This window comes from Euprymna scolopes, chromosome 1, assembly GCF_053919585.1.
Source record: "Euprymna scolopes isolate OS-2025 chromosome 1, ASM5391958v1, whole genome shotgun sequence".
Classification (NCBI taxonomy): Eukaryota; Metazoa; Mollusca; class Cephalopoda; order Sepiida; family Sepiolidae; genus Euprymna; species Euprymna scolopes.
This window is the reverse complement of record NC_136482.1, coordinates 28,215,435-28,228,718: the sequence shown is the minus strand read 5'-3', so window position 1 is coordinate 28,228,718 and position 13,284 is coordinate 28,215,435. Positions and strand designations below refer to the sequence as shown.

At 31.3% G+C, this 13,284-nt stretch overlaps 1 protein-coding gene across 2 annotated transcripts in view; it reads right to left on the bottom strand.

Annotated features, from left to right (window-relative positions):
* Nucleotides 1-13,284, bottom strand: part of LOC145290674 (ubiquitin-protein ligase E3B-like) — a 156,996-nt gene that overhangs the window by 90,782 nt on the left and 52,930 nt on the right. For both annotated transcript variants that reach the window (XM_080136506.1, XM_080136517.1), the window contains exons 11-12: nt 7,129-7,234; nt 4,010-4,130 (exon numbers count right to left, since the gene is read on the bottom strand). In XM_080136506.1, coding sequence (XP_079992632.1) covers nt 4,010-4,130; nt 7,129-7,234 — 227 coding nt within the window. The remainder of the gene's footprint in view (nt 1-4,009; nt 4,131-7,128; nt 7,235-13,284) is intronic.

Here is a 13,284-nt window from a genome sequence, read left to right as displayed (position 1 = left end):
AACTGTGTTACATTCAACAGTTTTTCTGCTTGTTACGATTTCATTAAAAGAAATATGTTAAGGTTCTTATTCACGTGACATTATTTTTGCATATTTCTCTTGCGTAATTTTGCCATTTGCATCTTTTGCTTTCTTTCATATTTAAATACATTTTTTCTCCCTATTTATAAGCGTTCTTGGCCTCTTGTCCTGTTGTTTACTGCTGTAAATGTAGTTAAATAAAGCCTTAAAAAACGTCTTCCTATTTACGTCTTTCTTACATGCCAGTGCGTCTTTGAAGCGTGTGGTCACACAAGCTTAACACTTTTTCTAAACATTCCTTTGCATCATTATTATTGAACTATGCAAGTAGCAATACTAGAAAACATACCATTCAGCAATAGGCAAGGAACACACTGCTACTTAATCTAACAATCATGGTCTTTAAATCAGTAATTAATAGATTTTCTCCTACGTCCATCAAAATAAAGCTTAGATGACTGAATTCACAATAAATTTTTCTTTAAAATAGTATATTAATATTTTTGTACATTCCAAGAAATTACTATTTAAATTCGCCTATTAACAACAAAACATGCCTGCTAGCGGTAGATGACTTTTCGTAACTATGTGGTAGACATCTGTTCTCATAAACACTCAATACGAAAGTTCAATGCTCGTTAAGATATAGTCGACGAATCGATTTTTTTTTTTAAATATAGTGTTTTAAACAGAAACAATATTACATACTTAATTGTCATATCTAAAATAGTAATATATCCAAAAATTATGAAAACTCATCGAGTAGAACTGCTATTGTGTTTTTAGTAAAAAAAACATGTCTATCGTTATAGCAACAAATATTGCAGCCATGATACAAGTAATCTAAAACATTTGTTTTGTAATTATACCCCCTGCATTTAGTCTCTTACTGCCTACTTTATAACAGCTAAGAAAAATGTGATTTTATCCAATTTTCAGTAAAAATTACTTTTAACTAGAAATAACTTATCCACTTGATGATTTTTCATAATTTTTGGATATATTACTATTTTCAACATGACAATTAAGTACGTAATATTGTTTTTGCTTGAAACAACATATTTTTAAAAATCGATCTGTTGACTGTCTCTTAACAAGCACCGAAAGTTCTACTAGTTAATGACGTTTCATTTTTTAGTTAATCATAGACAAGAAAATTGTTTTTGCCAAGGATTTTGAACAAAACATGGGCATCTTTCCAGTCAAAAGTTAAATCATCTCAAAGTTGAGACTTTGTAGTACAAAGATAAGCTGAGATAGAAACTCTGTCCAAATGGTATTTAATAACTAATATATTAATTTCTTTTGTCCTAAAATTTGAAGAGAATTGGTTGAACACTTTTTACGTACGCATCGATAGATATGGTGATGAGAGCCGATAACACAAGATTTTTTTTGTGTGTCTTGACACACACAGAAAATTCATAACAGAACGTTCATGTATGTTCAAACTAATTTACAACAATGAAATATTCATTTTTTTTTATTATTTAGAAAACATTATTATAAGTTTTTGATTATGAAGAGTAAAAAAATATTTTTAAAAAAGATAAATTCTTTGAAAAAGAATGACCAACAATAAGCGTTTTTTTTGTTTGTTTTTTTTTTTTTGAGAACTGAAAAGGAAATATTAGGACATCTCAAAGTTGAGGTTTTGTAGTAAAAAGCCAAGTCAAGATCGAAACTTTGTTCAAATGGTATTTAATAAACAATTTCTTTTGTCCTAAAATTTGAAGAGAATTGGTTGAACACTTTACGTACACATCGAGATAAATGGTGACAAGCACAGATAACATAGGATTTTTTGTGTGCCATAACAAACACAAAAATTCATAATAAAACGTTTGTGCATGTTCAAAACAACAATAAAGTATTCATTCTTTTATTTTCTATATTATCATGTATTGGCATGCTCTAAAAATATTAAAACACTATAAAGTTTCAAATACTTTTCTCAATACTTATGCAGAAAAGGTACCATACTAAAATAATAACGTTATTATTTAGAAACCTATTCTAAACATGGCTAGGAGAGGGTGTTTTGTAAGTATTCTGTACTTTCACCTAACAATTTAATAAACAAAAGCTACAGTAACTTGAATTTAACTTGAAAATATCAAAAAAAAACTACATGGTACCTTCCTAGCATAAACACCTTTTTTATATCAGTATTAGTATTTGGAATATAATTTTATGTATTTTTCTTTGAAGCCTTCAGATATTGTGATTTTCAGACATACTTTTCAGGTATATATTTATACATATTTTTTTCGGCTAAAAGCTTTTGTTTTATTTTTTAATCACTATTCTTTCTTTTATTAACTGTGAAATTATACCAAACTCTATTTTTAAAATGTATTAATATTATATCTCATAATGCTAGAAAACCAAACGATGAATCCCCATTACTTTATAATAAATGTTTTCAAAGAATAAAAATTAAATATCTTATGTTATTTTGTTGCAGGTGAAATCTTACATTCTGGTAATTCTCAAAATTTAAATATTAGCATTAGCTGGTGGAACATTTGCACTCCAAACTGACTTAAGCATGGATATGGAAACCAGAAAGTTGTCAAATGGATTAATTCTTCAAATAACAGAAAAATTTACTACAAATAATTCAGTTTAAAAAATTTTCAATATGCTGGAAATTTCACAATATTCTGTTCAACAATTGGATACATTGAGAATAAAAACTTATAGACTGATTAGAAAAAGAGCAAAATTAAGAAATATTGTTAAAATGGAGGAACTATAAAAAAGAAATCATTGTACAATGAACAGCGAAATGTCTATGATTCCTATAAATCCCAGTATTTTGAGATTATGCTTGCTATAAACCACTAAGGTGGTTGATAATAGTTCACAGCTTATATTCTTCAATCATGATGTCCCTTCAAATTCATATATAAAAGTAAAAATACTTACAATGCTGCAATTTTGAATAATGTGACATAATTGTATTTGCTTGAAAACAGTATGATTGCAATCTGTACAAAATTTCCTTTAATTTGATATGTTACAAAGCATATTTGTTAATTTCTATGAACTGTGTCATGGTGGCCACCTTGAATTTTGCACAGTGTGATGATAAAAAAATGATAATGTTCGTCAGAATAATATTTTGCATGATGATAAAGCCTCACCTACCATTTTTTAGCTGTTTTTATGATGTTTCTACTTAAAATTGTTAAAATGAAACTTAAATATGCTAATTAGTCTGTAAGTTATCAAGCGAAATAGTTGTAAGTACAGCCATCTGAAGCTTCATGGTGTTACAATAATATGTTCAAAATGACATCATAATATCTTAAAAAGATCCGAAGATACAGCTTTTTAAAGATGGGTAGATCTGTAAATTGTACAAATTTTCTACTGTCTTCAGCCACAAGCTTATATGCATTTGAATAGGACTGACTTAAGACAAAACACCCAGTGAACCATTCATTTTCCGATATTTTGAATGGTCATAACTCCAGTTCTAATTGGCCGATTTTAAAAAGCTAAAGACCATATTTCTTTGTTTTTTATGCTCTTTTCAAGAATGCTTGATTTTAGTTTCTTGGATATAAAGAGAAAAAAAATGGTCGGATGTTGCTACTTTGCACTGGTTGTCAAGTCAAGCACCATTGAATAGTTTTGTTAATTTCTTCTTTTAAAAACTTTTCATTCATCATTGTTGCAAACATGAACATTTATCTTTTGTGATCGGAAGTAAAAAAAGTAACCAATTTGCCTTTTCACTTGCAGGTTTCTCTGGAGAAAGGACCATTATAGTAAAAACAATCATTAAATTAAAAAACAAAAGCAAATAGTCAATAAAATTAACATTTTCAAAATCAATATGAAAAATAGTTAATCTATAAGCAAAGTACAATAATGGGAGGGAAAGGGGTTGTAAAAAGAGATTAACTAATGCTGAACTAAATTGAATTTAAATTTTTTGTTATCTTTGAAAGAAAAATAAAGGAAGCACTGAACTTACCTAAAAGGCACAGGGCATAGTTTCCCTCAAGGGAATTGAAGACAATGCGGGTACTTTGTTCATTTGTCAAGAGATCAAGGCACCGCTTGAAAATACGATGAGTAATCAAGGTGTTCATGCACTGGAAAATAAGAATCGTGTTTCGAATTACATCTTTTAACTAGCAATAAAAAAGAAAACAAAAACAAACAATGGACATCAAAAATGATAATAGTTGTAATTTTTTAAATGTTTTTTTTATTATTATTTTTTATCAATAACTGTATCATTGGTATAAATAGCTCTCCTGAGCCTTGGAGAGTTGCCTTCCATTACATATACATGTTTCCTCCCTTACATATGCATTATCACCCCATATATATATATATATATATATATATATATATATATATATATATATATATATATATATAAAAATGTAACTGTTGGTTCGTTCGGAATTAATTGTCTAAAAAACCACTGGACGGATGGCTTCCACGTTTTGGTATAATATGTTTACTATATCCATGTGTGTTTTTATATATTTCTTTTTAATTATAACATTATACTTAAATTTTCTATGATAAATAGGTGGATTTCTTTGTACCGAGAGGCCATTTTTTTTATTTAGGTACAATTATTTATTACCGCTTCCTGTCACGTGACCAGTGTTACAATTTAGCGGTTTTCCTGCTAGATCTGGAGATTTCGTTTACAATCTAGCGGGAAATTCTAGAAAATCTGGAGGTATTTGGCACCCACACACCCGCATTAGATAATTAAAAAATAAAGAAAAGCACTTGCTCATTCATGTAAGTAAAAAAAAGTAGCATTTATTGCCTTTGGTAACAATTATTTATTGATTATTTGTTTTGTTTTTCACCTTTTTTTCGACTAACCATTTTTAAATCTCACTATAAAATCGATTTTTCCAAGTACATTTTAGGTGGGGGGGGGGGGCATTCCAACCTCCGAAGTTTAGTTTAAAATACGATCCAAAAGTGTAAAAAGCAAGAAACAACAGCAAAAACAGGGGGGGAATTAGCGATTTTTTAAAATTTCAGACGATAAGTTAAAAATCTAGCGATTTTCTGGACATTTCTTTCTCCTGATCTCGCGGGTTTTTTTAAAATCTCAGTTGACAACATTGCATCACTAAAAAAACACTACAGGCTTAATGTAAACAGAATGTGTTTACAATATTGGTAAATTTTCAATGGGTTTAATTATATGATTATTGATAATGTAACCATGTGATTGAACTTCAATTTAAATTAACCACACGTGGTCGCAAAATGAATGCCGGCGCTCAAAGTGTTTACACATTTTGACTCCTCCCTTTACTTAAAAATTCACCAAAAATCAGGAAATTAACGAATTTTAATGAAAATTGCAGTATTTTTCAAATAATGATCACAGAATATAATGAACTAATTATTTTTACTTAACTCTTAGTGAAAATGTTTTATTTTGTTTAAACAAAAAATACCTTTACTAAAGTTATGGTTTTCAGTAGTAAATAAAAAACGCAAGAATTTATTTTTGCTTTTTTTAAAGCATCGTAATTTGTAACAATAAAAAATAATTTTTACAGTAACATTACGAAAAAAAACCCTAAAGTCCGTATTAATGAATTCAATATAACTCGAAGAAAAATGAATTTCTCACATACTATTCAAAAAATTAAAGATTCAATTAGATTCCTATTTCAGTCACCTAAATTATTTAGGGTGAAATGAGTTTAGGAATTTATAGCCAAACCTAAATATTTTTTTTTGGTAAATATCCAGATACGCTACTACAGAACACCGACCACTCTAATTTGTTGGGGGGGGGGGGATGTGATGTTGGGGCACCCAAAAAGCGCTATAATGTATTTTTGAAAATTAGAAAATTCTATGTCCTGGAAAAAAAAATCCCCTCCCCCCCAACGTAGTTTGCTTGGTAAAGCCGTCGTTTATGCTACAGCGTGCATGCGTAGCATAAACAGAAGCTGCAAAATGGTGGAAAGAAGTTTGTGGGTTCAGGGGTAAATACCATGCAAACAGTAAATTTGCCCCAAGTTTGACTATCAGATTCGTTGTCAGCGACCTCAATTACCTATAAAAAAAAAACAAATTAGAGTGGTCGGTGTTCTGTAGTAGCATATCTGGATATTTACCTTTTTTTTTCTTGCTTAAAAAAAATAGCATTAATACAGTAAGTTAGGTAAACTGACTTTTTCGTTTAAAAATGGAATTATTTCCCTTTCGTTATTAACTTTTTTTTTTAATTTTTTTTTTAATAAATATTTTGTGGGGTTTGTATTACTGTACACATAGATTCGAAAAAGTTGTCCAAAAAGAAATATATAACAAATAAATGTTATCAAAGGCAAGATAAGTTACTTTTCTACCAAACTGGATATATTTTTCGTGTTTTTATTCAATGTAACATGTTTATTGAGCTCGAAAACCATACAGTGTTTACCGATGTATTGGAACATTCAAGATGGCGTCTGATTCTCTCTTTAACACGGTAAGTGTGGGAAAAGATGTCATAAATAAAAAACCGGATAAAATACTGTTAAAAACTCGCTCAATATATGTTACCGTGACATAGATTTAATAGTATTTTGTATAGTTTTTTATTTATAACACCTTTTTCCATACTTACGGTGTTAAAGAGGGTGTGAGACGCCATCTTGAATTTTCAAATACATCGGTAAACACTGTATGTTTTTCAAGCTGAATAAATATGTTTTAATCATGTTAGCAGGTGAAAAATTGCTGCCATCTTGTTTAAATCAAAACAGAAAATTACCTCCCTTTTAAATTCTTCTGTGTCTTATGATCGTTTTCATCAAATTTCATTTTTATTTTCTTTAATAAATAATTTTATTTTCTTTAATAAATAGTTTCTTACCTTATCGATTTTCGTAATTTTTGGATATAATCATCTTAAAAATACGAGGAATATGTAGATAACATTGTTTTCATATGAAATTCAGTTACTACGATTTCCGAAATTTCGTCCCAATAGGGTAGAAACACCAAAAGGGCATACAGAGAATACCTTTTTCAAGTCCCAAATCTTTTGCCTATTTTCTGTGTGCCTTTTTCAATGCATAATATATAGTTGTATAAAAGGAGTTGACTTACCTCTTGAGTGTGAATAGTGATATGATAAACCACAGCAGGCACAGATAGAATATGCAATAAAAACATTGTCATGAGGTTGTCAGAAAAGTTGGCTGCTAAAAGTGGCCTGAAAAAGGAAACAATACAAATTCACTAACAGATTTAAATAAATGAACATATTTGTAACACACTAATCTCACGTAAAAAAATAATTTTCCGAATCATCTAACCCAAACATTCAATGGAAATATGAAATGTTAATGAAGCAGTATTGGAAAATGCTGAAACCAATGTATTTTTGTTTTCTGTGAAGGAGTGAGTGAGTGAGTGTATTTGTTTAACGGCATTTCAACCTCTAAGAGTCATTTAATGCCAAAAAAGTTTTGTTGATATAATAGATTTTCAGTTTCTTGTAAAAAATTTTTAAGTTTCTTGAAAAAGTTTATCTTTTGAAACAAGATGTTTTAGGTTTTCTGAAAAATTGTTTTAGTTGTAAGAGATTTGTTTTTCTAAACTGAATTTTACTTGTTTACTTTATAGGAGTTTGAATACATTTGTTTCTTTTAAATAGTTTATGATTTGTTGGGGTTCCACTTCTTGGAACACTTTTCTAATGTTTGTTGTTTTAAAATATTTCTTCCGAGTGTGTTTGTGTTTTCTACATTCTGTCAGTAAATGTTTAATTGTTAGTTGTTGGTTGCAGAGTGTGCAATTTGGTGTTTCCTCCGCTTTGATTAGGTAGGAATGAGTTAATTTTGTATGTCCGATTCTTATTCGGTTTAGTACAATTTCTTCTCTTCTTCCTTTAAAAAGTTTTTGTTTTTCGTTTTTAATTATTGGTTGATGTTCATGCAATTTGTTTGCAGTGCATTTGTTCCATTCCTCTTGCCACATGTTTTCTATATATTCATTGATTTTTCTTTTTAGGTCTGTGTGTGGTATTTTAATTTTTTCCATTTGGTGGTTTGTGGCTTCTTTAGCCAGTTTGTCTGCTTTTTCATTTCCTGGAATGCCGACATGACTTGGTATCCAGGCTATTATAATTTTTTTATTGTTTTTTTCGGTTATTTCATTGTATTCTTGTATAATTTCTGTGATAAAAGGGTGTTTAGATTTTACTTCAAGGGCCATGATACAGGATAGCGAGTCTGTATATATTATGGCTTTTTGTTCGTTGATGTCTTTGATGTGTTTGAGAGCTATTTTGATGGCCTGCAGTTCGGCTGTATATATTGAAGCCTCGTTGGGCAGTCTTATTTGATATTGATTTTGTCCTTCTGTGCATGCTGCGCTTGTTCCGTTTATAGTTTTAGACCCATCGGTGTATATTTCTATGTATTCTGCATATTTTTCTCTTAGTTCTCCAAAGTTGCTTCTGTTTGTTATATTATTTGTAATGTTTTTGTTGTGAGTAGTAAGTGTTATGTCGGTTTCTGGTTTGTGTAATGTCCATGGGGGTCTGTCGTTTGTTTTCTGAGTAATTATATTGTCGGGATTTTCATTGATTTGATGTATTATTTCTTTAATTCTGTGCCCAAAGGAGGTTATACTTTTTGGTTTCCTTGAATAAGAGTTTGTACATTGTAATTTGAAGGTAGTTTTGTATGTTGGGTTTTCGGGGTTGGTTTGTAGTTTTGTTGCGTATTGTAACGCTAGTTTTTTCCATCTTAAGTGCAGGGGTAGTTCTTGGGCTTCTACATGAAGGCTTTCCATTGGAGAAGTTCGGTAGGCTCCCAGGCTAAGTCTTAAACTTTGATTCTGTATTGTTAGTAGTTTGTTTTTGTAGGATTTGTAAGTAGAGCTGTATATGGCACAACCATAATCCAGTTTGGATCTGATATGTGAGCGATATATTTTGAGCATTGTAGCTTGATCTGCTCCCCAATCTAGTTTTGATACTATTTTTAAGATATTTATTGCTTTTAAGCATTTTTGTTTTAATTTGTTAATGTGCTCCTTGAAGTTTAGTTTGTTGTCTAAAATGATCCCTAGAAATTTGGTGTGTTGTACTACTGGTATTAGTTGTCCATCTAGTTTGAGCTGTGAGTCAAGGTGGTATTTTCGTTTCCTACAAAAGTGGATACATGTGGTTTTGCTTTTGGACATTTTAAATCCATTTTGGTTAACCCAAAGGTCTATTTTGTTAAGGCAATGTTGCATTTGTCTTTCAATAGTTGGCATATTTGGTGATGAGCAAGTTATTGAAAAGTCATCAACAAATAGTGTTTTTTCGAACCCCATGTTAACATTTTCAATTATACCATTGATTTTAATTAGAAAAAGGGTGGCAGATAGTACACTACCCTGTGGTACCCCTGTTTCTTGTATGTGTTGATCTGATATTGTATTTCCTAAGCATACTTTAAATGTTCTGTGGGATAGGAATTCTTGGATAAATTTTGCTAGGTTTCCTCTGATTCCCATATTATGAATATCTTTCAAGATTCCATATCTCCACGTAGTGTCATACGCCTTTTCGATATCAAAAAAGATTGAGACCACGTGGTGGTTTCTTGTTAGACCGTTACGAATATATGTTTCTAGCCGAATAAGTTGGTCATTAGTACCTTGATTTTGTCTAAATCCGCTTTGGTGTGTAGAAATGAGGTTATATTTTTCTAAATGCCACATTAGTCTTGTATTGACCATCCTTTCTGTTGTTTTGCATATGCAGCTTGTTAAGGCGATAGGACGATAATTGGTAGGGTTGGAGTGATCTTTTCCTGCTTTAGGAATTGGGATGATATTGGAGTCGAGCCAGTGTTTTGGAAAATTGTTAGTCCACCATATTTTGTTAATTATCTGTAAGAGAATGTTGAGAGATGTGTCTGGCATGTGTTTTAGAAATTGGTAGTGGATGTCGTCTGGACCAGTAGCTGTATCTTTACTTTTATGAATTGCATTTTTTAGTTCTGTTATAGTGAAAGAGGTGTTATAGTATTCTTTTTTATTGGATGTGAAATTGAGTTTTTCTTTTTCTGCGTTGTTTTTGTATTTTTGGAATTTGGGGGAGTAGTGGTTGGATGATGAGTTTTGGCTGAATTCATTTGCGATTATGTTTGCTATTTCTTTTTTGTCTATAGTTTGTCTACCATTTGGTGTACTTATATTATTTATTGGTGTTCCAAGTTTTTTTCCAGTTATTTTTCTTATTATTTCCCATGTTTTTTTTGATGGCGTGTTGTTGTTCAATTTGGAAATGTAGTTTTGCCAGGTTTCTTTTTTGCTTTTTTTTATAATATAGCGTGCTTTTGCTCGTGCTTGTAGGTATTTTTGAAGGTTGGGTTTTGTAGGATGTTGTTTGAAGTGTTTTAGCATTTTTTTCCTGTTGGTTATTGCTTGCTTACATTCTATTGTGAACCATGGCGTTGATTTTGGGTGTGGTTTGGTGGAAGATTTTGGGATTGTCTTGATTGCTATTTTGTTTAGTGTATTGGTGAAAGCTAACATAGGATCTCGTTTGTTAACTATTTCTTGATTAATTAGATTTGTGCAAAGTTTGCTAAATTCAGTCCAGTTAGCTTTATAAATTCGCCATCTTGGTTTTGATTCTTCTGTTGTAGGTTCTTGGGTTTTGAGAAAAATTGGGAAGTGATCGCTGCCGCACTGGTCGTTATGTACCTCCCTTTGGAAGTCCATAAATATTGTGGGGGAGCATAGTGTTAGGTCGATAGCTGATGTCGTTCCTGTGCCTGGGTGAAGGTATGTGTGTGTTTTGTCGTTAAATATAGTTACTTCGGGTGATTCCAGTAATGATTCAACGATTTTCCCATTTTGGTTAATATTCTCACTTTCCCACATTTTGTTATGGGCGTTGAAGTCCCCCATTAATATAAAAGGTATGGGGAGTTGTGTTATGAGATCTTCAATTTCGGTTTTGTTTAGTTTATGTTTAGGTGGAATGTATATTGAACAAATAGTTATTGGTCGGTGAAGTGTAACTTTAATTGCTATTGTTTGAAGGTTTGTTTGGAGTTGTAATTTTATATGTGGTATCTGTTTTTTTATTATAATTGAAGTGCCACCTGTGGGTCGATTATCTGCTTGTGATCTGGTTGTTTGATTGTAGATGTGGTATCCTTTGAAGTTGATGGTGTCCGTTTCTTTTAGAAGAGTTTCCTGTAGGCCGATTATGCTGGGGTCATATTGTGCTATTATATGTTTGATTTCTTCGTAGTTTGGTTTTATGCCTCTGCAGTTCCACTGTATGATGTTTTTATTCATTTCCATAGGTAAGTTCGTTTATTTTTATTTTTTTTCCTTTTTTTTCTGTTTGGTTTTTGTTTAGGTTTTTATATCTATTATTCTATTGATTTGTTGTGTTTTGAGTGGTTTTTGTTTTGTGTTTACTTGAACTGCTTGGTTCCTCAGTCTCCATTTTCTCTTCCTGATCAGTTCTGTTTTTGGAGCTAGATTTTTTCCTCTGACTCTCGATTTCAATCAATTCAAATTTGTTTTCATTTTCGATTAATATTGTCTCTGTTTTTTGTTTGCTTTGGTTTTTGGAAAGAGGATTTGTGTTTTCCCCGTTCTGTTTCCATCTTTCCAGATATTGTGTTTTTATCTTCTGCTTTTGTCCTTGTACGTGATTTGGATCTTTCACGGTTTATTTGTGGTTTTTGCTGTTCGGGTTCTTTTTTGCTCTTTGGGACTTGTTTTAGATCATTTGGCTGAGTTTTCGAAGATACTGGTATTTGTTTCTTGTTTTCGTTTTGGTTAGTCTTTAAAGTTTCAATTAGATTTTTGAGTTTGGAGATTAGTTTAAGTAGGTCTTGGTTTTGGGTTTGGTTTGTTTGGTTTGAAGTTTTTGTAATATCTGCATAAGTGTTTATTTTTTCTCGAGAGCTTGCTATTTTCCTTGCTTCAGGAAAGGGCACGTTTTGTTTGTATTTTATTTCAGCTATTTCTTTTTCTTTTGTGTAGATTTTGCATATTTTAGAGTATGCTGGGTGTTTTTCTTGGCAATTTGGGCATTTCGTTTCGTTTGGGCATTCACTTTCATTATGGTTAGGTTCTTTTAAGCCACATTTTCCGCATACTTTCTGTCCTTTGCATGCTTCTCTGCTATGTCCATATTTATGACACTTATAACATCTCAGAGGGGCTGGTATATATTGTTCTACTTTTTCTATTGTGTATCTGATTTTTATTTCTTTGGGAATTTTTGGTGTATTGAAAGTTAGTATGTAGGTTTTTGTAGGTATGGTTTGACCATTCCTTTTTATGTTTATTCGAACGTGATCGATTACTCCCTGTTTTCTTAGGGCATTTTCTGTTTCTTCTGCTGTAGCCAAGGTTAATTCATGGCTTTTTATAACACCTTTTGATGTGTTTAGTCTTTCATGAGCATAACTTTTGCATTTATAGATATGGAATTTCTCCATCTCTAAGATGTTTTTTGCGTCTTTATAGTTGTCGACGGTGACAAGTAGATTGCCATTTTTCATTTTTTTTGCTGTTTTTGGGTTGCTGTTTTGAGACAGAATTTTTTCAATTAAGAATGGAGATAGATCGCTGATCTTTTTTCCTTCTAAGGTTTCGATTACTATGAATCTTGGGTATTTTTCTTTATCAATAATTTCATAGTTATATTCTTGTTCACTGTCTGAGCTGGTTACGTCAGAGTGGGTTCTTTTCGATTTTGTAGTATTTTTTTGATTTCTGGGTTTTTTGTTTGGGTTTATTATATCCATAGAAGTTTGTTTAGATTTTCATCTCTCTTGCTCCCCACCCTCCTCGGAGCCCGAAATTGGGAGATGTTAGGGGGGAAACCCATTCGCCCTTTCATCCCAGGGATACAAAAGAGATATACTCAATTGATTGAGTTTGTTCCATCATTTCCTGTTTCCTCCTTTAGTTTCTTCTTTCCCAGTTTGATAGAAACGTTAGTTAGGGAGCAGTTGTGTGGTTTTTGTCTCATCAATTGATTGGCCCTTGCCATCGCCTTCTAACACTTAACTGGTTTGTCTATGTTTGTAGTAATGAAATGTATTATCTTTGGATTAAGTTTTTTTTTTTTTATTTTATTTTATTTTTTTTAGATGTTATAATTGACATTTTCAATGTAAGTGTTAGGGCTTGACATGACGAGCCGATTGGTTGGATCGGGCCTCTCCAACCGCCCGTCTAGCCTAGTACAAGGCCAAAGTACAGTGTTTTTTTTTTTTTTTATTACAT